The sequence below is a fragment of the Gymnoscopelus braueri genome, assembly GCF_963280865.1.
Source record: "Gymnoscopelus braueri genome assembly, chromosome: 4".
Lineage (NCBI taxonomy): Eukaryota > Metazoa > Chordata > Actinopteri > Myctophiformes > Myctophidae > Gymnoscopelus > Gymnoscopelus braueri.
This window is the reverse complement of record NC_137605.1, coordinates 27,507,563-27,535,168: the sequence shown is the minus strand read 5'-3', so window position 1 is coordinate 27,535,168 and position 27,606 is coordinate 27,507,563. Positions and strand designations below refer to the sequence as shown.

The 27,606-nt window shown below is 40.4% G+C and overlaps 2 protein-coding genes across 2 annotated transcripts; one reads left to right on the top strand and one right to left on the bottom strand.

The window, feature by feature from the left end:
• Positions 1-81: 81 nt before the first annotated feature.
• On the bottom strand, positions 82-21,299 carry dhx16 (DEAH (Asp-Glu-Ala-His) box polypeptide 16). Its single transcript, XM_080426437.1, has 21 exons — positions 21,062-21,299; positions 20,050-20,252; positions 18,685-18,917; positions 18,316-18,484; positions 18,149-18,205; positions 17,279-17,533; positions 16,897-17,130; positions 16,144-16,335; positions 13,609-13,719; positions 13,326-13,441; positions 11,649-11,859; positions 8,609-8,707; positions 8,028-8,180; positions 7,113-7,253; positions 6,312-6,474; positions 5,964-6,082; positions 4,719-4,786; positions 4,081-4,243; positions 2,963-3,124; positions 1,177-1,350; positions 82-718 (listed from the first exon to the last, which is right to left on the bottom strand). The coding sequence occupies exons 2-21, from the start codon at positions 20,245-20,247 to the stop codon at positions 578-580; spliced, it is 3,159 nt and encodes a 1,052-aa protein (XP_080282563.1). The 5' UTR covers positions 20,248-20,252; positions 21,062-21,299; the 3' UTR covers positions 82-577.
• An 895-nt stretch (positions 21,300-22,194) lies between these two features.
• Positions 22,195-27,395, top strand: LOC308084302 (lysosomal thioesterase PPT2-A-like). The gene is made up of 8 exons (XM_080426881.1): positions 22,195-22,560; positions 23,135-23,288; positions 24,159-24,254; positions 24,891-24,992; positions 25,102-25,185; positions 25,754-25,838; positions 26,078-26,132; positions 26,612-27,395. The coding sequence occupies exons 1-8, from the start codon at positions 22,408-22,410 to the stop codon at positions 26,753-26,755; spliced, it is 873 nt and encodes a 290-aa protein (XP_080283007.1). The 5' UTR covers positions 22,195-22,407; the 3' UTR covers positions 26,756-27,395.
• The last annotated feature ends 211 nt before the right edge of the window (positions 27,396-27,606 follow it).

Below are 27,606 nucleotides of genomic sequence, written 5' to 3'. Positions count from 1 at the left end.
GATTATTTAGGGGGGGGTCGTGGCCTGAAATGTTTGAAAACCAGTACTCTAAAACACAAAAACTCACATCACAGGCCAGAAAAAAGTAGCTAGAAATGTTTATTGTCATAGAAAAATAACAACAGAGTCACACTCAGGTCAAACACAGTTTGATGTTTGCTTGTGAGTTAATAGTCCATTTACCATTCTTACAATGCCTTGCTTTCACATCCATAAGATTAAGCAAAGGCCTTTATTTAGGCTAAGCAAACAAGCCCCTCTGGTGGGTGTTCAAGTGCACTTCGAAAAACAAAGCAGTAGTAGTCTCATGTTTTCTACTGAGCCGTAAAAACCAACCCAGCAAGTCCTGTTTCTGCTGCTGCGAGGCATGGCTCTGTTGATGCAGGGAGCTCAAATGCAAGGACATAAGCATTCCTTTGTTGCGGCTGAGCTCACACAACTGTGTTAATGATAATAGCTTATCCACATGAGGTTTTGATCAACTTTTATTTTTCTGGACCCATCGCTCAGTTCCATGTGTTAGCAAACAGAGCAGTCACCAGTGCGAGTGGGATTGTGTCACTTGTTGTTCTTCAGCTCAGCCCAGACTAGAAGCTAGTTCCTCTTTTGTCTTGCCCAGTTTGCGTGGCATCTTCTTGCTGCTGCTGTCCTCCAGCTCTTTGTTCTTGTAGTAGTGAGGAGCCACTTCAAGAAGCCAGCCACTCTCTATCTCAATCACCTTCACACAGGGGAAAAGTGATACATCAATTAACAGAAACTCTAAGGCAAATGTTGTTAGTGTGGTACAGTAATCTCTGGTCAGACTTCTTTCTTAATTGGCACATGGTCACACGCTAATGAGGATACCAGCTAAAGAGGAAACCATCATTCAATCATTGAATCATTCTAAGAAGACTTTCCGATGTGTTTGATTGAGACTACGCATTTCACATGTTTGAACAATGACTACTGCATTTGAGTTAAAAAACTTAACTTGAGTATTCTGCATTACCAGAAAAACCTAACAAAACAAACTTAGCAAACTAACACATAAGCTACTTCAACTCATACTAAATAAATAAAAACAATAACTACCACCTTTACCTACCAAACCACCAACACTCAAAACACATAAAAATCTAATAAATATTACTGTGACCATTGGGCAGTGAACTGCATTGTGTGATGCAGACAGACCTGTCTCATGAACTCCTTAGTGGTGAAGACCAGCTCATGGTAGATGAGCCAGCGTGGCTGTTCCTCAAACAGGGAGCTGTTGGGGTGGACATAGACCGTCTGTTGATGCTTCACCGTCTTATAGCCGCCTTTACTCAACCGCGCAGTGTGGTAGAAATACCCCGCTGTTACTGCCTGAGGAGAGAGAGGCAAGAGAGGGAAGTGGATTAGGGTATAAACAGTATATCTACATCTATATATCCATATCTCTAGCTATAAATAGACATACTGTAGATCACTAGATACCTGATTGATTGATTGATTGATTGAATATTTCATTAGACAGAAATGTAAAAACAGCACGAGTACAGTCAAACACTTTGTCTAAAAGGATAACACCAAAAAAGTCCTTGCGGTCTAGTTTCCATTGGGGTCCTCGGTATTCAATTCATCAACATATAAAATAGCACCAAACATTCAATATCATCACAAATATAAAACACTATATGTACAGAGGGAAAAAAGGGGGGAGGGGGGGCGGCGAATGCGGGTAAAGAAAGGGGGGGGGTCGCCTGTCTATGGGAGAAGTGATAACTACCTCCCCCTTTGGCCTCCTGAAAGGTGAATTTTCAGGGGTGTTTTAAAGGAAGCCAGTGATCTACATTTTCTTTATTACCTTATTAACCTACTGGGAATTTGGGACATTTATAAGTTGAGGGATCTCAACTTATTTTATTTTACATTCAACAGGTGCTTTTGTCACATAAAAATTTTACATATGACCGCTGACTTTCCTAATTTGCTGATGTATTATGTATCTTACTGCTCGCAGTGTCTGGCACTATTTTCTAGACAAACTGACACATGAAATATTTACTATAATGTGGCATGTTACTGGTGAAGAAAAGTAACCAACTAAAAACATTCCATTAGCCAGTTTAGTGGTAGTGGATTTGTTGACAAAGGTAACATGATCTCACTGACACTGACTAAAGAAACACCCAGGCCTTATCTCATGTGCTTTGGGGTGCGTTCACAACTGATACATTCTGATAAGGTTTATAGAGGTCCATCTGCAAAAGCCTAATCTCTCAAGAACAGATTCTGCACTGCGTGAGAATCTGTCGTGAAGGCTCGTCGTAACATGTACACACTGGGCTACAAGTGGGCGTGCCTTCAGATCAGGAAGCAGGCCGCGCTTTACCCAATCAAATGTAGTGGGCGGGATTCACATGTCCGTCGATCTTTCCCCCTCGAAACAAACCGAAACTAATTTAACAATAGCGTCCGCGGAGCAGACAAAACCACGGAAATATATTCACATTTTAACTTACTCTTTCATCATAGAAACAAGTGGGCTTATAACCAAAACGATCCATGTTCTCTGGGAGAAGTGGTGTTAGTGTTCCGTGTAGAAATATTGTTAGTGGGAATGAAAACACAAGCGCACCAACCGGAAGTGACGCGGCATAGGCATACACAAACACCGGTCTCCTTGCGCTCTGGCTCTACGTTTTCTTCCCCCCAGAGCCAACAGACATAGAACAAACAGCAGAGGGCGCTGTTTTTCATTTTCAGTTGGCGATGGGTTCCCAGATTGGCAAAAGCCATACACAGGCAGCCTTTGGAGTAGATGATTCCTCTGGTTTCCATTTCAAATATATATATATTTTTCTTAAGAGTTTTCATCAGTGTCCAGTATATTGCAAAATTATGGTGAGATTGTTGATGTTAAAATCAGTCCAACACATGTTCTAGGCACGAGTAACAACAAGTTCCCCATTTAGCATGACCAGACAGCACTGACCTTGCGGATGGGTGTGCTGTCGCTCTGGGAGCTGACCACCTCCACTTCTATACGGTCCATCAAACCCTCCAGCTGCTCCCTTACATCCCGTGCCCTCTTCATGGAGCGGAACTGGATGAAGTTCTCGTAACACCACTGGGTGGAGTAGCCGGCCTCCATCCACTGACGGAAAAGGATATACAGTTATTAACCCTTTAAGACCTGAGGCGATTCTTTAAAAAAATCTAAATCCTAACAGTTTTTGGAAAAAAATCTAAAAAAATTTTTTTCACGATTTTTCAAAAATAGCAGATCTACAAGTTCATAGCGCGGCACTCGGTGCCGCGCTATGAGCTTGTATATCTGCTATTTTTGAATAGCCAAAGACATCTAAAGTGACACAGATGCGTTCCAGGTATTAATGGGTTAAGGTCACCGTCTCCTGGGATCAGGGTACGAAAGCATTTTCTGCAAGGTTTTGTCCCTTTTCCCTTTTCAATAGGCATTCGTTTTCCCAGATGTTAGGAATTAAATCAATCAACAGGAAGTAAAGGTCTAAAACTTTACTTCCTGTTGATTGATTGAATCCCTATTTATTTATATTTTATTCAGCTTACATCTTCCAGCGCAAAAACAAAGATATAGATAGATAGATGCTGTATTTGTCCCTGCGGAAATTCCTTTTGCACCAAGCAGCCATCAGGACACAAAAACCACAACACACAATACATAGACTGATCTGATATGAGCTGCAGAGTCTGACATACTGTTATTTGATGTCATTGTTATTGTATGTTTCAACTCTATCTGAGTGTAGATGTTAAGCAGCACCATGTGGTCCCCTACCTACCCGAGTGTAGATGTTAACCCATTTAGACCGGGGAAGTATCATTTTATTTTCCCAAAAAATATATGTATTCAAAGATTTGCACAAAATGTTCCAAGATATACAAGCTCGTAGCGTGGCACTCGGTGCCGGTTCCCGGTCTTAATGGGTTAAGCAGCACCATGTGGTCCCCTACCCGAGTGTAGACGTTAAGCAGCACCATGTGGTCCCCTACCCGAGTGTAGACGTTAAGCAGCACCATGTGGTCCCCTACCCGAGTGTAGACGTTAAGCAGCACCATGTGGTCCCCTACCTGAGTGTAGACGTTAAGCAGCACCATGTGGTCCCCTCCCGGCACCACGAAGTTCATCCTGGCGTTATCGGCGTGCACCACCTTGTCTTTAGGTCGGTAGAAGATGGAGTTGTTCACTGACAACATTGCTGCTATTGTCAACACCTCCTCTGAACACTTATACCTATTAGAAATGGGGGTGGAGGAGGAAAAATGACTGAGGCTTTGCCAGCTTTCCTAGTACTTAAGCAGACATGAAAGGGTTTGTGTTTGAGCCGTCACCTGGTACCAACCTCTACAAGAACTAGAGCTATTTAAGTGGTGCCTGTGTCCATGCAGTGTTTTGTGAGAAAGTGCACGTGGTGACATGCCAATTTCAATGCCCAAAGCGGATCAAATTATAAGAAATTGACTGAATGGGTAAATATGCAGAATCAATGTTACTCTGTAGGTACTGAAAAGTTTCAAAATGTTGGATTCTTACAATAACGTCTTGTACTTTCTTATGGGAATCTTTAACAAAAGGAATGTAATGAGTGTGGTTGGACTACGGTAGGTACAGTAGAAAAGCATTTTGAAAAAAGTGGAAGGATTTTGTGGAGTTTGAGTTGTTGACAGAACAATGGGTAATGTTAGATACAGTATCAGCAGACACTCACTGTTCAGAGGCTAGGATCATTTTGCTCAGCATTGGATCCACTGGCAGCTCAGCCATCCTGCGACCCATCTGAAACAACACAACAAGTAAGTCAATTTACTACTCATTACACATTTTAAGACTAGGCCAAAAGAAAAAAAGTGTTTTACAATCTTGTCTAACAATTTGTAATGAGGCCCAGTGGCTCATTTGTCTGAAAAATGTACATTTTTCGTGTAGAGTTTCAGTGATTAACGAGATTGTGCGGGTGATAACAGTTGAAAGGACACTTTGTGTATCACATACAGTTTTTAGTCGCTAAGGAAGGGAGTCGCGAGAATTGGAAATGTGCCACAGGCTGTGCGTGATGTATTTACTTTGTGTTTGTATGCACAGAACGGTGGAGTGGAGTGAAGACGCCCATAGATGATACATGAAAGTCAACAGAGGGGCCCAGGAAAGCCTACCGAGAGTTCGAGGTTGTCTTAAGCTCCACGCCCAGCATGTTATAAGATGGGCAGAGGAGTCAACTATAATAATAAATACTTCAGTAAACAATACATCTGTAACTTACTAGAGGTTTGGTGGACCTAAGACAAGCCAGAAAAATGCACATCAAACTTAACATGAACCCTGCTTTCAACATACAGTACATTGTGGCACTCACTGCCGGAAGAGTTTGCTTTATTTTGGCAGTTATCCGATACCTATTCTACTGTGTTGGATTTTGAGATGGTATTATTTACAGGTATTTACAAAGAAATGTGAATGTAAAAAGGAAACATTTTAACAATGATAGGTTTAGTTTTCCCTCATTTAGGATACCCACTCAAAGCAAATCCATGATATTTCAAGGACAAATCTAAGGTTTTCAATTACTTTTTAATTTCCTTTTCGACTGATTCTCATTCATACACACACAAAGACATGCCCGCAGGCACTTTATAAAGTGGCCATGCTTAAGACTCTCTAAGAGTCTCTATTTGCACCCTTCTTTTCCCTCTTTCCATTCGTTTTTTAAAAGCCTCCTGGACAAGCATTCTAAATTAATTTCTCACTGTCAACAGTTATAAACAGTACAATTCATGAATCTAGTCCTGTGTCACTTCAATATCTATAATTATGTCCATCTCAAACTAAATGTGTCATGACGAACACATGCTTACAGGTGTGACTTTATTCAACAAACAAAAGATAATTTATCTTAGAAGCAAGATCAGCACCGTTATAAGCTCTAGTCCCAGTCCTAAGTATGTATGTCGAGTACCTTAGTGAGTTCTCCCATGTGGTTGAGAGCACCCAGAGCATACAGCTGTTCCAGAGCCAACACCAGGGTCTCGTGAGGGGGCGGGTCCATAAAGTCAAAATGAATCAGGTCATTGATGCCTGCAAGAAAAAGTGAATCATTGGATAAGATGATAGCGAACAAACAGTGACCTACATGCTTATTGTTATGATTGCCGGGAATTTTAATATGTGAGATCACATTACTCACTATGCTCAAGCCTACTTCTAGTAAGCTAAAGATCAATTAATTGAATAAAAGGTATGTGGGGAAAAAAGGTCTTCTGTTATTTGTAGAATCACATTTTTTTTAAATAATTTCTCCCCTCACCCAGACTTTTGAGCAGGAGGACTACATTTCCCAGGTTGGTCCTCTGGATCTCAGGCACTGTGGTCTCCTCCATCTCATGCTTGAAGGCCCAGGCTGTGTACAGCCTGAAACATTTCCCAGCAGCCACTCTGCCAGCACGGCCCGCCCTCTGGTTGGCCGATGCCTGAGGGCATACACAACACTCAGGAATGTTACATTTCAAACTAAGGCAGAATGTCTTAGACATAAATAGACATAAAGGGCATAATACAGATGTTATTGTTTTCATAACATTGTGATTACACGACATTAGCTTAAATGCTATGTAACATTGAAATAGCTGCTTGAAACTATCAAAGGCAGTGGCTCCACAAGTGGCATTATCACTCCCCGAGGATGCATTGTGCAATAGAGGTGAGCGGAGCAGAGCTAACTTCAAGTATGTTTGAATTGATTGTGTTCAGACATCGTGTTAAGAAATGCTTAAGTTTAGGTAAGGGATTGGTGCCCTCCAAGGTCAGGTAAGCCAATGAGATTGTGTCACCTCAAACTCCTGGATTCAGAGCTTGTAGAAATTGGGTGCCTCTACCGGTTCAGGAGCCATAAAGTCCACGGCCAGTGATTTGCCGGGGTGCCCACTGGCCTAAGCGGTCCAGGCGCAAACAACATATAGGCTATAATGCACGTCGCGGGTTTGAATCCCGATGCCTTTTGCTGCGTGTCACTCCCCATCTCTCTCTCCCTGTCCTATCCTCACTGTAATACTATCAATAAAGGAAGAAAAGGCCCCAAAAATATATTTAAAAAAGAAAAGTGAATTACCCGTGAGCATGGCGTGACAATTAGAGACTCCATGCCAGTGCGGGCGTTGTAACTCTTCTGTTTGCAGAAGCCTGGGTCAATGACGTAGATGATACCGTCTATGGTCAGAGAGGTCTCCGCTATGTTGGTAGCCACAACCACCTTGGAATGACAGGGAGAGAGCACACAGGGCCATAAGATAAAGCCAGTAAGCATTGCATAAGTATGTAATGTAGATTAAAGTTACAAAACAATGTTATCAATGGCTTGTTATCAATTATCACTTGATTAGTGATAATGCAACAACTTCGATCTACTACAGCCAATGATTGCAGCTTGTCTCTACATCTACAGTAAACTCATTGCATCACAGCACCCCCTAGGGACAAGAATTAGAACTATGAATTATGCATTAGGCTACAGACCATTTGATATGATTTAACTTTTTATACCTCTGGGAACCCAGTCTACACTGTAAAATCCTCAGTGTTAATTCAACTCTGACAAATGGAACCAACTGGATCTGTGAGGGTCCATTTGGTTCCATTTGTAAACTCTTCAGTTACAGACTCTAAAGCGCCCCTTTTGGTTCATAACACGCAATCATTTTAGCTGAGGACCCCCTGGATCTCCCTTGAAGGGCCCCTGGGGGTCCCCAGCCTCCATGCTGAGAGTGAGTGAGCTAGACCACTGTTTCTCAACGTTGGGTCCGGGGACCACCAGGGGTCCAAACGGACTATGGGTCTGTAACTCTGAGAGTTAAATGAATACTAGTTAGTTTGGGGTCCCAAAGATAAGAAAAAATTGCATCAAATGGGGTCCATGGCCTAACGCATATCAAACTGGGGATCATTGACATTAAAAAGGTTGAGAATAACTGAGCTAGACTACACAGTATAAGGCAAATGACAAACCCATGTAATATCTGTGTCTGACCTTACGAGCTCCAGGCGGAGTCGGGTTGAAGATCTTGGCCTGCATGTCAGAGGGCAGGTTGGCGTAGATGGGCAGCACCAGCAGCTCAGAGATCTTGGAACCCAGTCGTCTGCATCTCTCCTGAAGCAGCTCACAACAAGTCTCGATCTCCTCCTGCAGAACACATGGATGAAAGCTAAATAACATCTCACCACTGAAAATGTTTGTGTGACCTAAAGTCCTAATGTGCAATTTGAAACACAATTACAGTATGTAAAATTACTTTTGTATGTTTTAGTAATATTGTTCCTGCTGTTCTACATACTGACAACCGGGTGAATAAATCACAGATTGAGGCTTTAACCTTTGCTTTTATATGAAATATCCAAGACTATTAAGATTTTATGGAAGATGCTTCTGAACATGTATGCTACAGTAGTTTGACCACTTCAACATGCTCTAATCTTAAAATAATAACCGAAAATAGTCCATCTACAGGCTCTCAATGCGTCGCAGACACATTGAGAGCATGTACGTAGGCTAATTTCGCTGTGCAACACACAAACATAAATGTTAAATATCTGCATTGGTTATGAAAATACCTGTCCAGTAAGGAAGACCAAGATATCTCCTAAAGGCTGGGTGACGTGGATCTGTAGCACAGACACCACACATGCCTCCAGGTAGTCTGCTTCTGGAGCCTACAGTACATCACAGAATAGAGGAAAATAAATCAGCACCAATAGATTTTACATTCTTGATTTTTTTTTCCTGGTTATTCATTTATTCCCCCTTTTGTGTCATGGAAACAAATAAATCTTCATTATTAAAAAAATGAACTATTTTAAAGTGTTTCAGCCCTATATCACACTATCTTTTAATGAACACAATTTCAATCATAGGGGACTTCAGTGTTGAAAATTGGAAGGGTGGACAAACTGACAAAGCCATCCTTAGGGCCTGCTAATAGCACGGCTAAAAACATACTATATGCTTCCATCCCCCAAAGTTTTAATATTGAGCATGTGTACTAAGCTGTTGTAAAGCAGCTGCTCTGCAATATTGTTGATATTTATTCCTCAACACTGTGTAAAGCTCCTTGTACTACATGCTACACAAATAAAGTTTACAAGCTACACACAATCACATGATTTTCCAATATGCATTTCAGTTACACAACACTAGTGTTGTATAAGTGCATTCCGGGTCACATCTTTCTAACGGTGGATATCTCCTCTCACTCCATGAGACTTAATTCGACCACGAAGTAGCCAGGCCTGTGTATTCTGCGGATGTGCCACTAACTAGACACGTCGATTGATTTGTCTCTGATTACTGTATGTTAACTACATAATACAGGCTACAATATGTAACAATGATAATATTACGTTTACTCCACCTCAGGGCTTTACTCATCTCAGTCCTTCTATGTAACCAGAGACATGGAAAGGAACCTGCTGTAACTTGACCACCAACCACTTAAAGGCGGCAGCCTAACACAATCTGAAAGGCCTAGATAGGATACATGACGTTTATCCGATACTCAAACCCTCTAACCTACTGAACTAAATATAGAAAAGGCTAAAAAGAAAATACCTAGAAAAATGTGCTCCTCTGCAGTGTGAATTTCGTCGACTAAAACTATAACACGGATTACTGTTCCCAACTTATGACTGAGACTGCATCTTATGAATATCTGATTGCCAGAAAAAACAATGTAAAAGGGAAGTTCCATCTAGTATGGGATTTCTTCTTTTTATACATAAAAGGGTTGCTGCATTGATCATGTGTTGAAACAGATCACGAACTGTATAATCACAACTGACTAAAAGGGTGTAGGGGGGTGTTGTCCGCTTAGCTTAGTTAGTTATGACTGCCTGCTTTTTTTTTATTATTATTATTATTATTATTTTTTTTTTTTTATGTATTCTATGTTGTTGTTGTTGTTGTTTAATTTATATGTACTGTTGTGTTGTTGGTTTTTGTCTGTTATGTTATGTCATGTTTATTTGTTGAAAAATGAATAAATACTTTAATTACAAAAAAAAAAAAAAAACTGATTACTGTTCACACGGATGAAAACTAAATAAAAACTAAGCTATGATGACTAAGAATAAATATATTGACAATTTTGTCAACAAATAAAAACTAGACTGACAAAATCAACTGTGATATAGTAGTCGACTAAAATCTATGATATTTAGTCGACTAAAACTAGACTAAATCTAAAACATTTCAGATGACTAAAATTAAATGTAATTTTACTCAAAAGACTATGACTAAAACTAAATCAAAATTTGCTGTCAAAATTAACACTGCTCCTCGGAGCACAGATCTCCGCCAGGCCAGGTAGTAGAAGTCAATCTTAGCCAATCAGTATGAAATACGAAAAATCAGACAGGTCCTTCTTGATGACATGACTGTAGAGATAATGTGTACAGATTTGCTTGATGTTTGGACAAAATCTGTACGAGTAATAGCAAAGAATGCGTTTAGCAAAAATCGGCCTCCTGGTGGTGCTATAACAGGCCAATGGGAAAAGGGTGGCATTTATTCCTCGGCCTAGTGGGAATGAACGTTCACGGCAATCGACGCTATGTTCATAACTTGAGGCATTTTGTTGAAAACAAGCTACTCCTGTAAACTTCGGAAGACATCTTAGCCAATCAGGATGGAATATGAAAAATCGGACAGATCCGTCTTGATCACATACTATAGCCAATCAGGATGGAATATGAAAAATCGGACAGATCCGTCTTGATCACATACTATAGAGATAATGTGTACAGATTTGCGTGATGTTTGAACAAAATCTGTAGGAGTCATATAACATTTTTTTCCCCAAAAATCTGCCTCCTGGTGGCGCTACAACAGGCCGATGTGAAGAACATCCAGGGAGTGTGCACAATTTCATGTCGATTGGTGCTGTAGACTAGCTGTACACAGACGGACGGACGGAGCCGAAATGTTAGTCTCGGCCACACCTTCGGACTGGCAGAGACAAAAAGAACCTACGGTATACTGAACTTGAATCCAATACAGCCAGAAATAATTTCTAAGATAGGCCCAACGGTTTGCTTTTCAGATTAAATGTTTTGGGGAAGGCGCAACTATCCGAGAGTGCCACAGCACTTTTTTGCGGTCCCCTCTTTATGCATTTTGCTCAGTGCTCACCGAAAATAAAAAGGAAAACATCTAGTACTATCAGGACAGTACTGATCAAAGATAAAAGTGATGCTAGCTATTAAATGTTCTTCATATGATGATATGCACAATGAAGTACTGCTCTTATGCTATTTGCAGTGTGCATGTCATTTGTGGTGCGTGGCTTCTTTTGTAGTGACTGGAGCTAGGCAAAGGGTTGGCAACTTGGACCAAGCTCTGCGCTCCTCTAAAAAAAGACAAACACTGCAGTCACTTCAGACTGAGGTTATGATTGGTTAGTGGTTTGGAAGCAGCACAGTTGGGTTGACATTAGCACAAGCCAGAGGAGATTCTGCAATCACCATACTGTTACTGCATTTACAGTAACATGCTGACCTCTGTGGGGATAACGATGTCCCCAGGAACACTGCAAAGATCACATTGGGCTGCTTCGGTCAAAACTAAAGAATTATACACCTAGCAATGCTGGCTTCTAACCTTAGTGTAGTAGATGTCAACCGGGAACCTCCTGCCTGGTATCCTGAAGACAGGAGCGTCATCGAAGAAGCAGGAGAAGCGCTCCGTGTCCAGAGTGGCGCTGGCCACCAAAACCTTTAGGTCCGGTCTGAACCGGGCTATGTCCTTGATCAGCCCAAACAGGATGTCTGTATGCAGGGTCCGCTCATGGGCTTCGTCTATGATGACCACACTGTTGTTAAGGACAGAAGAGATGATTAAGAGACTGAAATACCAACCACATACATACTCAATATGGGAAGAAAGTCCCACAACAATAGACACAAACTATGAACTCATATATCGTCGGTGTCCAGGACGAACCAGCTAACTCCATTTTCATCTTTTCTTTTTTTTTCATAAATCAACGCTATTGAACACCCTTTACGTCTGTGTAAAAAATCTAAACATTTGAACCAATGAAAAGTATTAAAAAGCGCCTCTGACGAAAACTCCCAACTCCATTGGATCCTCAAACTGTCCGTCAAAAACAAACAACTCCCCCTCTCCTCTCCAGTGCTGCCTTTTCTCAGCATGAGTAGAGCGCGCTGCGCAGTGAACGAGGAGCAGGACCACGTAGACAAACTCCCCGTAGTCTGTTAAAACTATGCAGTGTACCTGTTTATCAAACTTAGCACTGACGCTAATGTTATGAAAACAAGTAATTATATTTCTAAAATCTATTAAGTGTTTAATAAGGAGAGCAATGTGACAAGAAGAAAGGCGTTCGTAGCATTTCTGCCACGCTAGTTCTACTACCTCTTTGCAGAAGTTATTGTAATATTAAAAGTCCTGTTTATTATTGTAGGCCTATATAATAAGTGTCATGAAGCATCAGGGCATTGATTCACACGTTGTTGTGATGCATTGTGAGCTTGGAGATCCATTGTTAGCTTTTGGGAATTTGTACCCTTTTGAAACCTCTCCCTCAGCAGCGAGTGGAGCTACTGTTTGGACACCTAACTCCATTTCAGCTTGATTTCTGCTCGTCTGAAACTACTAACTCCACTTGCGCTGGGTAAAGTGTTGATTTACCCGCGATTTGGGTAAAGTGTTGATAATATAATGACACATGCAAGTATCTGACAATATATAAAGTCACTATACCAACTTTGATGAGGCAGTATTGCTTTGTTTTTTTCATTTCCTGAAAAACTTATATTTTGTTTTTTCGTTTCCTGAACAATGAGCGTTTTGGAGTTAGCAGTTTCGGGCGAGTTTCTGTCTTAATTGCCAGTGTTTTGTGTATCTATGCAAGTAGTCTTCCATGCTACCGAGTTGTCTCTATATGCACAAAGTCCCCTAATGGCAATCACTCATCATAATGGGTAGAAGAAATACAATATTGGTTAACCCAATATAAGTTCAAGGATGTGTTTAGCAAAAATATATACAATATAAATCTAAAAACAAGCAAGAGGAGCTCGATAATGATCATCCACTGGAAAATAATGAGATTATATTATTTTTATTTAATGAGAACATTTACATCTGGCATCTCAATGCAATGGATTGACATCATGGATGATTGGATCATGGACATTATTTCATTCCGTTACTGGTTAACTCCAATCACAACCTAACGTGGTGATGAAAAAAAAGGAGAGACGTTCAAGCCATTGACTAAGGGTAAACAGTCGGTCAGTCAATTCAATATACCTGTAGCTGGCCAGGTCAGGCTCAGTGAGGAACTCTCTTAGCAGCATGCCATCTGTCATGTACCTCAAAACTGTTCTCTCTGAGGTACAGTCCTCAAAACGGATACTGTATCCCACCTAGAAGAGGGCATGCAAACGAAATAGAAGATTGATAAATCAGAAATGTATTTATGTGCATTTTACACAGAGGTTTAGCCTCCAGAAATGCATTGAAATGTCCTACTACTTAAACCAGAACACCCCGAAAGAAAAGATAAACCAGCAGAGGGGTGTGCCAAACTCACATCACTGCCCAGCTTGCAGCCCACTTCCTCTGCCACTCTGGCTGCCACAGACATGGCTGCCACTCTGCGAGGCTGTGTACATCCGATCTTCATGCCTCCACGGGTGTAGCCCTGAAAGAGAAGGGTGGTTGGAAGATTAGGGGTGTTGGAAAAATCGATTCATGTAAAAATTGTGAAAGTGAACGATTTAAAATCATTCACAATTCCCCAAAATCGAGTTCTTACTCTATCAGGGGTACTCAACAACAAATCTTGAAGGTCCACAAATACGTTTTTGAATAAGGCTAGGGTCCGCACATGCACGCACGCAGCTAGTCTTGGGTTTAAGAAGGGGTGGAACGTGCCATGTACTGTAGAGGAGGAGGGGTGTTTGACAATGTTAATGAGCAAAGTATTTCTAGGTCTTTTTGAAGTAAATGCAAACCCAAAATGGTGTTTAGTTTAAAGTACAACATCTATTTATGTGGTAGGTTATTTATTCATCAGATAGTTGTAAGCTTGTAGATAAGCTAATGTTGAGGTTAATTGTGTCTGTGCTTGTGGTAGGATCCACTTCCTATTTAAGGGAGGCTGCAAGTGACAGTCAGTTAGTTGAACTTGGCAAGCAAAGCGTTAACAGCCGTGAGACAGAGCTGCCAGGGCCCTTAGTTAAGGGATAGCCTTGTTGTGCAGTCACTGTATGGTTTGTTGTCTTTAGTTGTGCTTTAAGTAATTCTATCATTTTTGTAAGTCTATTTTTCCACGTCTTATTTATTTTTCACTATGTACCTGCTGCATATTGGACTGTTTTCCGGAGATGTGAGAGAAATAAAACTCAACGATCTGCAAATTCTGAACTTGTTCATTTTTGGAGCCTTGGCCGCTTGGTCAACCTTTACAGTTACCCCAAGAATCGGAATCAAATCGAATCGTGAGTTAGCAGAAGATTCACAGCCCTAGGCTAGAGTAATGGTAAGTGATGATCAAATAATAGCCCATGTTCAAGGTCAAGTTTGTCACAGAGTTAACTAGACTCGGAGCACAGGTCTCCGCCAGGTCAGGTAGGTTATTTTGGCCTCCTGGTGGCACTATAATAGGCCAATGTGAAAAGGGGGCCATTTCTTCCTAGGCCGTGCACGGCAATCGGACACTGCATTCATGATTTGAGGCATTTTTTTCTGAAAATGAGTTTCGCTGAATTTGACCTGCTGGTGGCGCTACAACAGGCCAATGTTAAAAGGGTGGTATTTGTTCCTCAACATAGTGTGAATGTGCGTGGAAAGTTTCACCGCAATCAGACGCTGCGTTCATGAGTTGCAGCATTTTGTTCCAAACAAGGCACTACTGCAAACTTTAGATGTTAATAGCCCCTTATAACCCCTTAGCCAATCAGGATGGAATATGAAAAATCAAACAGATCAGTCTTGATCACAGGACTATAGAGATCATGTGTACCGATTCGCGTGAAATTTGGATAAAATGGTTAGGAGTAATATAAAAGAATGTGTTTGACATAAGTCGGCCTCTTGGTGGCGCTATAAAAGGCAGATGTGAAAAATGCAGGGCAAAGGCTTTTCCTTGGCCTCTAGGGATTGCGCATACAAAGTTTTATACAGTTCGGTGCAGTTATAGGTAAAAACACGAATCGGCCTGTTACAGTGCCACCATGAGGCTGATTTGAACATTTTTAAGTGGCATTTCTTCCTCGGCATAGTGGGAATGTGTGTGCAGAATTTCAGGGAAATTTCATGTTGTGATCATGATTTGAGGCATTTTGTTCAAAACGGAGCACTCCTGCAAACTTTGGAAGCCATTTTTAGTCAATCAGGTTGGAATATGAAAAATCTGAAATACCGGTTTCGTTTAATGACTATAGAGATACTGTGTACCGATTTGCGTGATGTTTGGACAAAATCTGTAGGAGTACTGTCAAAAAAATTGTTTTGGAAGAAGCGTCCTCCTGGTGGCGCTATAACAGGCCCATGTGAAAGATTTGGGGCAAAGGTTCTGAATTGGCATCCAGGGAGTGTGTGTGCACAGTTTCGCTGCGATCAAGCCAACGGTGTCGGAGATTAGCTGTTCACAGACGGACACACACGGACGGACGGACGGACAGGGTGCAAAACATACTCTCTCGCCATGCCTTTCGGCCTGGCGGAGACAATTAAGTGGTGTGCACCAAGTGTTGTACTTTCATATGTGCCTTATTGCCGTCTCGGTGCAGGTAACGGTTGATTTCCAGGTTTCAAACACTATGAAGGAACAATACAGCACAATAATACCATTTTGTGGTGCTTTGCCACAGGCTACATCTAAAGTAACCAGTTATCAATAACGTTACTAATTGCTGCCTTCTAGCAGTAAAATATTGCTTATTGCAGGCATGAACGTAGGAAATAACTGACATGCAACCATCATCATCAGTGTAAATCAACAAGATTGTTAGGTAGCTTGTTACTTTAATCCAAATTCATAACGTTAATTTATTTTTGTAGACCATATTTCTGCTGACCATGTACACTCTCTTTTTACAGCAGCAAGCAGCCTTTCACTTACATCTTCTATGAGGTACTGTGGGATCTGTGTGGTCTTTCCGGAGCCCGTCTCCCCCTCGACGATCAGGATCTGGTGTTCCTGAATGGCGGCCAGCAGGTCCCCTCTGTAGGGGAAAACGGGTAGGCTGCGTCGCACCTCCTGAAGGGACTGCTTCTTTTTCTCGGCCTCAGACACGGACGGGGTCTCCTGCTCCTGAACACACCCACAGGGAGAACACCACTTTTACGTCAAGTCAGTTACACATACAAAAAGACCCTGCCATAAAAATGTTATGTGCAATCTACAAAGGAATGAATATTTGTAACACCATTCGGTTCTATTCAATAATGAATTTCAAAATCTTCCACGTCCAGTGGATTAATATTATATTAATTTCAATAACCAGTGCCATAGGCAAATTCATTTCAAAGCAGTCCCTTTTATTTATGCAGTGCAAGTAACAAGAATGACTAGTCATTCTTGTTACTTGCACTGCATAAATAAAAGGCTTAAATAGTCTGTGCTGCTCCAGCGTCCTTCCCTTTTGCATCTATTGTCTCTACCCTTGTGACGCACCGGACTGGCCGTTTAAGGCTGAGGCGCAACAGTAGAATCCCTTTGTTCTCAGTCCAAATATCTCTTATAACAGAACAGTCTGATTTAATACAGGTTGTACCCATCATGGTACAACCTGTCAAGGTGTTATTTCCAAGCCTGCCTAATTTAAATGGGCTGATAACATGGCAACCAGTGATGGCATTATGACAACCCCACCTGCTCTGACAGAGTACCCTTCATGGTGATGGCGCTGCTGACAAAGTTGATCATCTCATCCTCCTCAAGGATCAACTGGTACTTGTCTCGCTCCTCCTGCATGCCTCGCTCCCGCTCCTTCTTGGCCCCGAAGCTCAAGGAGGCAGTCTTCAGCCTCTCCTCCTCCCAGCGACCTTGCTCTCCTCCCAGCTCCATGGGCATGTCATCAAACTCCAGGTCCCTCTGTGGCACCTCCTGGAGGAGGGTGGATGAGAGGGAGAAAGGAAAAACAAATTTGTACGGAAGGAGAGGAGAACGGGGAGAACAAAAGAAATCCTCAATGAATAAATCAAACCAACAATCTTTGTATCACAACTTCACTTGTTCCATCTCTCATTCCTACCTTGCTTCTCTTCTCTTCTGGCATGTAGTATCTGTTCTTTCTCTCATCTTTCTCGTGGGCTCCGGCCTTCTTGTAGTCTTTGGCCAGGTCGCGGAGGGTGCGCTTGTATTCCAGTTCTTTCCTTTCCCTTTCTGTCAGCTCCTCAGTAGAAAACAGGTACTCGTCGTCTTTAATCTCGGCCTCAAGGTCCTCCAGCTTCTCTGACTCTCTCTTCTGCAGGTACTCCCAGCGTGATCGCTTCCTCAGCTCTGGCAACTAGGAAGGGATGTGAGAACTCTGTCATTATTTTGATTCCTGGTGAATGATTCCATGAGGGTCTTTCAAAAAACAGGAGATTGCTGCATATGGAGTTGAGAATAAATGGATGGAAATATCATTTGGCCTGGGGTCACTTTGGGGAATGCTATGGCTACATACAATCTTTGGAGTATACATTTTAGTTGTGTGGTTAAGAGCAAAAGAAACATTTACATGGCTAATGATAATGAGATGAGATAACAAACAGAAATTTCATACTTTTTTTAAGAAATAATTAATCGACTGCATATACACGACTACTATTATAATTTAATGATTAATGAGGCTACTTTCATGGTCAAAATGGAAATAATTTTTTGGTAATTATCCAAGACTTGAAAAATTAATTAAAATATTCCAGGTTTTCCAACATGCAATGTTATCCTCCAAAGACGGTGAATCTTCGTAGAATACATCATGTGTGGTGTCAGCTTCCCTACCTCTATGAATCAGTTTGTGGTAGTAATAATAGTAACAATTCAGATATACGTGTATATTATTTTTTGCGTGAGGGATTTTTTTTTCAGTTGAAATATTTGTGTTCATCACGATGATGCCAGTCAAAGCACTCACCATTTTCCTTTGATCTTCTTCAGCCAACTGCAGTCTCTTCTGAGCCTCTTCATAAGCCTGTAGTAAAACAAAATGGAAGGCATTACATCATATACAATAGTGGGTCAACTCTGATGAATTCATAAAGCTACGTCATCATTAACACATTAGCACATCATTGTGCCCACCTTCTTGTCAGTCCTCTCCGCTATGTTCCGTGTCTTGTCTTTGTCCTTCAGTTTCACTCGCTCAGCAAAAGCATCCCTCTCCTCTATGTCTTGTACTCGCTCTCTCTCCTCCTTCTCCCACTCCTCCTCTTCTTCTTCCACTTCTTTCTTGTTGGGCTCCTTCTGGTCTCTACGTGTATAACAATAAGAAAAGAACAATAAGAAAAGAACAAAAGATATTCAAGCATCAGTACTAAACACTACAAGGTACTAATATCAATGTACAACACAGGGGGAGCCTACTCTGTTGTACCAACAACATAATTTAATGTCAGTAACATGAAGTATAGAGGGAAAAAAGAACACAGCAGACACAAGCACTGGACATACCTTTTTGTAGGTTCATCTTCACTTGATGACTCACTCTTCTTTTTCTGCCTGATGTGCTTCCTCTTGTTTCCTTTGTCCTTGCTTTTCTTTTTCCCTCCCTCCTTCTCTTTCACTGCCTCTCCATCACTTTCGCTGTCCTCCAGTAAGGTGTACGTCCGATTCTTCCTGTCCATCTCTATGGCGTGTCGTTCTACCGCTCTCGCCGGCTTCTCAGCAACCTGCTTGCGTGGAATCTAGGATGCATCATTTTAGGCAGATGTAGAGATTCATCACTTGACTTTGTAAGACCACACTGGATACTGCCTGAATTGAGTTCACTTTAATAGCCTCCTGAGCCATTGCTGCCCAGTTCTCAAAAAGATACCCCAAATCACAGACTACAATAAAGTGAAGGAGTGTACAAATTATGAATAAATGGTCCACATTGACTCCATGACTACTTTTACTTTTTTTAACCATTCGAATACAACGTTTTTTTGCAGAGTCCACTCTTTTCGATTTGGAAACCCGGGCAGAATGCATTGATTAGAGCCGGACAGATATATCAGTGTGGCCGATATATTGGCCATTATTTTTATTTTTTTAATTATTTATTATAACATTGATATGCAGCTGATTCGTCCTGATTTTTATCCACTTCAAGTTACCTGCCGCCCCTATTTTGGGCATGTCATTATAAGCACATTTCTTCAGAAATATGTGAAAATAGCCAATTGACAAACACAAAACGCCCCCTGATCTTATATATTGGCTTAAAGCAGCACTATAGTATGGGGTATCAGTGGCCACTTTGGATACAAATAACATGGCAGACAACGTCTTTGACTTCATTACCCAAGAGTCTCTGCAAGCATTTCCGGCGAGGGCGCGCTGTGATAGGCCAGTCTTCGCATTGACTGGCAGTTCTTGGTGCCATGGCAAATGCCAGGATTAAACTCATTGTCTCCTCTATACATAGTAAGTACAGTCAAGCCCCTAGCAGGGACCCCCCTGAGTCTATACATTTATGGAAGGATGATTGTTATTTCTGAAACATGTAACTTTATAATTTTGTAGGACATAATATGCTATATAGTTGTTAAAATGTTGCATCGTGCTGCTTTAAGTGGTTAAATAAAATCAAGTTAAGTTTGTATGTTCATTTTTTATCTATCAAAAAGTTATGTGTTTATTTGATTTTGTCAAATAGAAAATGTTATCAAAGCTACGTTTTTCAAACAGGTTGGTCAAAATATTGGTAATCGGTGCCGGTGGTCTACTCTTCAAAATTGTATTCTGACCCAAAGATCTGGCATTGGTTGGTCAGCCTCAAGCAATGACTGGAGCACAGTAAACCAAACAAATGAACTACAAAAAAACATTTACCTTGCCATAGAGCTCTTGGGCGAATTCGATCACTCTCTGGTCAATGTCGATCGTGCCAGTTTTCTTAAGGCGATCAACAAAGTCTTGAGGGTCCCAGGCTTTCCGAGCAGTGCCAATCATGAACTGGGCCACATACCTGTCACTCAATCCCAGGATGTCATGAAGACGGTCGTTCACCCACTGCTCTAGATCAGCCATGTTGTCTGTCAGAACAGATGACGTAATGTTTGTTTCAGGTTTTACAGTCAAATTGTGAAACAATAATCCATATCTTACTAGTGAATAAAACTTTTTAAAACTATTTAAACCAATCCTAGAAGCCCCTCTCAAGAACCCATAGGGATCCCCAGACCCCACTTTGAGAACCACAGAGCCAGTGGTGTCCTACATGTACTTAAGTACAATCTGAGGTATTTTTTACTTTCTTCAGTATTTACAATTCTCAATACTTTTACCCCACTACATCTCAGAGGAAAATATTGTACTTTTACTCCACTATAATTATATGAAAACTTTGGTTACTAGTTACTTTGTGGATTCTTTATATAATTACAAAACACACTAACCACTTCAGCCCTATATATATTTCGGCCATTTGAAAATAGCCTATCTACAAGCTATTTTTAAAATATTCTTTATACATTTAGAACTTGTGAAATGGGACATTCTGCACAAGGAGTACTTTTACTTTTAGTACTTAAAGCATATTTTGATGCCGATACTTTTGTACTTTTACTCAAGTACACTTTGAATACGGGACTTCCAATTGTAACAGAGTATTTCTACATTGCAGTATTGATGCTTTTACTCAAGTTAAAAATGTGAGTACCTTTTCCACCGCTGCACAGAGCTAAGCAGCAGCTAAAAGCTAGCAAAGTCAAAGTGCTAGGTTGCGTCTTTAAATATATAATTCCTGATAAAAACGATTCGACCATTAACACAAATATATTGCAGTTTGTTTCAGGACGAGAGAAAGACTTAAAGAACCAGAGTCAGATCAAACGAGCCTTACCTCCTGATCAGGACGCTGTAAACAAAGTGCTTAACGTGAGTCAAACGTGCATGTTACTTACTACCCTGAGTTATAACGTTCACAATGTAACGGAAGCAACACTTCACAACATGGTTACATCTCTCCCTTGTGACGCGGAATCATTTGTATGAAACGAACGTTACAGTAAAAAATGTGGTTAATCAAATCAAATGATCAAAACAGGATTTTTGTTCATATTTACTTCTCACGCTGGGCTTTCCGCGTCGGAAACAGATTTACGTCATTTCTGGGGCGGTGCCATAGAAGAAGTTAGCATAGACTATGCATACCGCCACCTAGCGCTGGTCCAGGGCGTAGGCGAGTTCTCTAACACTGTTAGTTAGGAGAGGTGCTCCTCCCATGGACTGAAAATTCCACTACTGTGCAAGGTCTCCAACTGTAGTCAAAATAAAGAAAACTATTTCGCTACTCATAAAAAAAATTTTTTTTGTGTTTTTGAAAAACTATTCTCTGTGGTGGGCAACGTCTCAGGACCTGACCTTCTCTGTGTAATACACTTTTTGGGCAGAAAATAAAAATTGTCCGCCAGACGGAAATTATTTAAATTACTCACCGGCGCCCTCTACAGATATGGTCAATATAAATTACCATTGACCAGATCGGTAGAGGGCGCAGGTGAGTAAATAAAATAACGCTCTGGACCAGAGCTACATGTCAACGATTTCAGAGCGTTCTGGTTTTGCAAACGTACCGCAAGTAGCTGTGCTTGCTTGAAGTTGATCACACCAGAACATGGTTCACTGAGTTCATGCGACAAAAACTGAAATTTTAATTTGACACTATTAAAACAGACGATTTAAGTTGTAGATTTGTTTGCGTGTAAATGACTACATCATATAATAGATTTTCTTCATCCTAAAATTTGGCAATCCAGGAGATTTGAACAATTAATTTGAACAACAATTAATTCAGACATTTTATTTAAAAAAAAACACTGGCCCAAGAATAAAGCGTCTGATCATGAATATGAAAAGCAAAGCAGACATCTCTAGGTGGACAACAGGTGTGCACACACAACTTCCTGACTATTATGCATACTAGCCATATTAGGCTTCTCGTATTTACTGTACACGGACACCCTGATAGGAAGATGCCCCGAAACTCATAAAGCTGATGATAAGGAAGACGGAAGTGTGCATTGTTCTGCAGATTAGACAGTGGCTGCACGCGGTAGGCAGTCGATATTTGTTTGTCATCACTTTCAAGACATTTGGTGTTTCTGGGCAAAGTATTTAGTCCTCATAATCATCATCCTTCGACGTACATCGCCGGGTAAAAGTCGGAAGTCTTCCTCATGAGATGAGATGGGGACATTGTCAGGCATTGGAAGACGCTTGTTGCTGCTGCTGATGCTGGATGGGATGTACAAGACCAGAGGATATAAACCTGTCATCATTGTACATGGCCTTTTTGATGGACCAAAACAATTAAGAGATTTGCCTGAATTCATATCCAAGGTATACCTTTTCAACTTTACTAGCCTACATCTGATCTGTGTGCTTGTAGATATTGCTGAGATTCATTCAGTCCTTGTTTGATTAGCAACACATTAATTAATGTTCAAGTTTTTAACCTTTTAACCATGATGTAAACATTCTGAATGGACAAACTTGCCTATATTAACAGTTTGCCAAAAAGGTACAGTGGTACGGATTTATACAAAAGGATGCTAAAAGGATAACCCCAAAAGGCCAGTGCAGATTTCCATTGAGGTTCAAGAACTGTAAATTGTTTTTTAATAATAAGAGCAACAGTCCAACATTATTGAACTGAAAACATTAGACTGTATAGGCAACTACAGTCAGAGTCTCTCCACACCGGATTGAGCTACTAATTTGGGTTCCTACAGCTTTCTATTCCTTAATAATACGTAAGGAATAGAAAGTTATACAGCAGGAACCAAAATGTGTTAGTACACTAAGTTAGTATGAAACCCCATTACTTTATGTTTGTAAGTTAACTTTTCCAATGTTCATCATAATCAATACAGGTTTTGTCTTTATGGATGGTTGATTATACTTCTTTTTCCAGGCTCATCCAGGCACCAATGTGTCAGTGATAGATCTGTATGACAATCTGGGCAGCCTTCAACCAATGTGGAAACAAGTTCAAGGATTCAAGCAGGCTATCTACCCCATCATGCAAAATGCAGCCAACGGCGTCCATTTTCTTTGCTTCTCACAAGGTCTTTATTAATCTCTCATTCACAAAAAGACCCACATGCATATGCCCAGGCACACGTCCTCACCACCAGACACGGACGCATGCACACACACGCACGCACACACTATTATGATATTTACACAGGCCTTAGCTGAATGGGTAGAGAGGCTGTCTGGGAATCAGAAGGTTCTCGGTTCGCGTCCCGGCCCTGGTCTATGTGCCGGAGTGTCCCTGAGAAAGACCCTTAACCCCTAACTGCCCCCTGCACTATATTAATAGCCCTAAGATGGATTAATTGCAGGACACATTTCACGTATGTGCAAATGTACCCCCTTTCACTTTCCCTAGAATCTTACTTCCCCACTCTCAAAATATATACGCAGCTGAAGCTGCATATAATTGTGCCAGTGAGTACAAAGCCTTTGAATTGAAAAACGTTTAGGGAGGAATACACAGTAGGGGCACACTCTCTTAAAATAGTTTCCTTTTGAATCACATTCATGATATTTTGTGGTTTTTCTGAAATGTATTATTGGCCATTGATTTACACTGTGAGAGAAGGTTTGAGTTTCATGGCGTTCAAGTCAGGTATAGGCTGACAGTTTATTAGCACAAAGAATAGCTGCATGATTCTCTTGCTTGGAGTCTAATTTATGCTTCATCGCATAACAGCGTCACTCACTGAAAATGGCGAGTGTCAGTGACACCCTCATGCAACGGAGTATAAGTTAGGCTTCTCATTTATTTCTCTAATTTGTTTGCTTCTAAACGCCTTTTATCTCTCAAATGCTTTTTAACGCCTTATGCAAAGTACTTTTAATTGCACGTGTGTATGAAATGTGCTATACAAATAAACGTAATCTAATAATCTTTGTCTCTTTCTCCTTATTAGGAGGCCTGGTATGTCGAGCTCTACTCTCTACTATTTCAGACCACAATGTCCACACATTCATCTCCCTTTCTTCGCCACAGGCTGGCCAATACGGAGGTGACTAATACAAACTGCAAAGATATGTTGTATTAGGCATTCCGTAGCAACCCATATTTAATAGTCATGCAAACAATATTATAATTTACTTGAACCCTATATACTTACCTAGAGGTCTAGGTTTCATGTGGTTAACAAGGAAACACACTGGCACTGAGTTACAATAAACTAAATATGCTATTTTGGTGGAAGTATGTTGTTAACCCTTGATGACGACGTACAATATGTTCTGACAATCTGAATATTATAGAATCACATTGCCATGGTATTTATTGTTTTGAGTACAGCAACACAAGCTCGTCCCCCTTATCTATTTGTATATAGCTATGCTCTGATCCCTGCTTTCGTTATAGAGAACTGCTTGACCAACGACCAAGTGTTTAATGTACTCAAATATACTGCTATCTAAACTTCCTTTACCTCCTCAACAACCCTGATTGATCAAGAATTCCTCAAAAGTTACAAAGATCAGTCAAAGTGCAATACAATACTTACACAACTGTTCAAAGTAGTGATAAGGGAATTAACATATAATATGTGTGTAATTGGTATTTATGTGGTTCTCATTTTGCTGTTCCCTAAATCATTTTCCTCTTATCACATGTATAGTAACTACTATCACTTCTCTCTCCACAGACACTAGTTACCTTAAATACATACCTTACATGAAGAGAACAGTCTTTCATGCCTGCTATAGTAGATATGGACAGACATGGTCCATTTGTGACTACTGGAAAGGTGAGAACAGAGGAGGATGGGGGGATTGGATGGCCAATGAAGAACCCAATTTCAACCCTAGGCTGTATTTGACAAATTGATATAAACTAAGACTGATGTCCTCCCACAGACCCTCACCAGAGAGCTCGCTATATACAGAGCAGAACCTTCCTGGGTCTTCTAAATGGAGATATACCCAACATTCAAATGAAAGGTAATGATTAATAATGACCCTACAAAATGTTCACTGCAAAATCCTGATTGTTAATTTAACTCTTCGAGTGTACAAATGTAACCAAATTGACCTGTAATGTATGTATGTATGTATGTATATGTATATGTATATGTATATGTATATGTATATGTATATGTGTGTGTGTGTGTGTGTGTGTGTGTGTGTGTGTGTGTGTGTGTGTGTGTGTGTGTGTGTGTGTGTGTGTGTGTGTGTGCGCGTGCGTGCGTGCGTGCGTGCGTGCGTGCGTGCGTGCGTGCGTGCGTATGTATGTATGTATGTATGTACAGTATGTATATATGTATATATATATACAGTGTATTGTAATATACATACGTGTATATGTATGTATGTATTTTCTGTATATACAATTTACACTGTATATATGTGTGTATATATATATATATATATATATATATATATATATATATATATATATATATATATATATATATATATATATATATATATATATATATTTATTTATTTATATATATATAAATGATATGTAAATGTAACTATATATAAATATTGTTTTTCACCTCATCAGCCTGGAAGCAGAACTTTCTACGCATCAAGAAGCTTGTACTGATTGGAGGACCAGATGATGGAGTCATCACACCGTGGCAGTCCAGGTGAAAACTCTGACAACCAATCAATGAATCAGTAGCTCAGAAAGCTTTTTGTGTCCAATGCAAATAATTGATTAAAAACTAAGGAAAGAAAATGAAATTAAATGTAACAACTAATATGCAACCAATGACATAACCACAATCGTACACCATTCTGGCCTCAGTCAGAACACTTTACTGCAGAGTTATGGATGAAATTTAATGTCTGTTTACCTGCTAACTCATTGCTTTTTATTACACAGTCACTTTGGATTCTATGACAGTGATGAAAATATTGTTGAGATGAAGAAACAGGATGTAAGTATTAACCCTACTAACATAAATATCGTACAATAAATATTTGCTGTTGCAATTGCTGTATCCAATACACCTGCATATACCAAAGGTTACCTGATGTTAATTGGCAAAAAACACAGCACTTATATTATCCAAAATGCTAGTATTATGAAGTAATAGCAAAGATTGATGATAAATGTGATAATATTCAATAGAGGTCCGCTTTCAGTGCTGTAATCATTACATGCTCTACATTTTGGAATGGAGCTTTCCAGATATTAGTGTTAATTTATACACAGTCAAATCCTATTGTAAGTCTGAGAGTATAGACTCTCAGCACAGAGGGGGCTATAGACTCTTACAGTAGGTCCTTTCTGAGTCAATTGTTCACTCTCAATAACACTGAGGATTTTACCAATGTGCTGGAAAAGGTGAGCTTTAAGTTCTCATTCTCTCTTTTTCTGTTTCTGTTTCTCCTTGTCTCTTTGTCTTTTCAAAAGTGTTACATCAATGATACATTTGGACTGAAGACTCTGGATGCACGTGGAGACGTGTCAGTGTGTGTGTTCTCAGGAGTACAACACATCCACTGGCACTCAAATTTCACAGTTTTCAGCAACTGCATAGAGAAGTGGCTCATATGACATGGCACAGTTAAGCCTGATTTATACTTCATCATATGACATTGTCGTGCCCCGGAAAAATAGCCGAACAACAAGCTCACAATGCGTGACATAGTAATATGTAAATCATTGCATGCTTTTAATGACTGGCTATAAGTCCATATTGTAGGCCTACATATCATACGAAGTAGCACACACTGGTGTTCAGTTATACATTTTACATTTGCACAAGCTCACAATGCGTGTGACATTGCGTCAATGAAATATGTAATATGTGCTTTTAATTACTTTTAATGCTATAAGTCTATATTGTACATATCATACAAGACAGGGTTAAACAACTAAAAATGGGTCTGGTCTTCAAAATTGTAAATGCAGATTTGCCCGATATGCCCCCTATACCCGCATATCTGTATAAATACCTCGAAAAAGTTAGTGACACCCACAGCCACGAAACTAGAGGGAGCGTAAACAACAATCTGGTACCACCCACCCATAAAACAAACATGGGCAAATTCTCCTTCTATAGCACAGCCACTAAGGAATGGAATAGTCTAACCCCATCCCTCAAAAAATGCAGTTCGCTGGGCTCATTCAAAACAGCCCTAAAAACCCATCTTTCTGGAGGCCGAAAGAGGAGCTAGTACCAGTTTCCCTGTAGACAGACGACCCCCCCCTCCTCCTCTTTTTGTACATATTTTGTATTTCCTCATGCTTTTTTTTGTATATAATTTTTATTTTTCCATGCTTCCCCCCCCCCCTTTTTTTGTACATATATTTTTAAATGCTTTTTTTGTACATAGTGGTATTTTTTATGTATTATCTGTATTTTCATGTTGATTTTTGAACTGTTTGGTTGCTACTATATATGT

Bases quoted from the DNA above. Each gene is read 5' to 3' on its own strand.
- LOC308084302 (XM_080426881.1), top strand. From the start codon at position 22,408: ATGGGGACATTGTCAGGCATTGGAAGACGCTTGTTGCTGCTGCTGATG. The intron at 23,289-24,158 runs GTCTTTATTAAT...TCTCCTTATTAG, and splicing joins TTTTCTTTGCTTCTCACAAG to GAGGCCTGGTATGTCGAGCT. The intron at 24,993-25,101 runs GTGAGAACAGAG...GTCCTCCCACAG, and splicing joins CATTTGTGACTACTGGAAAG to ACCCTCACCAGAGAGCTCGC.
- dhx16 (XM_080426437.1), bottom strand. From the start codon at position 20,247: ATGGCTGATCTAGAGCAGTGGGTGAACGACCGTCTTCATGACATCCTG. The intron at 18,918-20,049 runs GTAAATGTTTTT...GATGCATCCTAG, and splicing joins CCCAAGAGCTCTATGGCAAG to ATTCCACGCAAGCAGGTTGC. The intron at 16,336-16,896 runs GTGGGGTTGTCA...GGGTGTGTTCAG, and splicing joins AGGGTACTCTGTCAGAGCAG to GAGCAGGAGACCCCGTCCGT.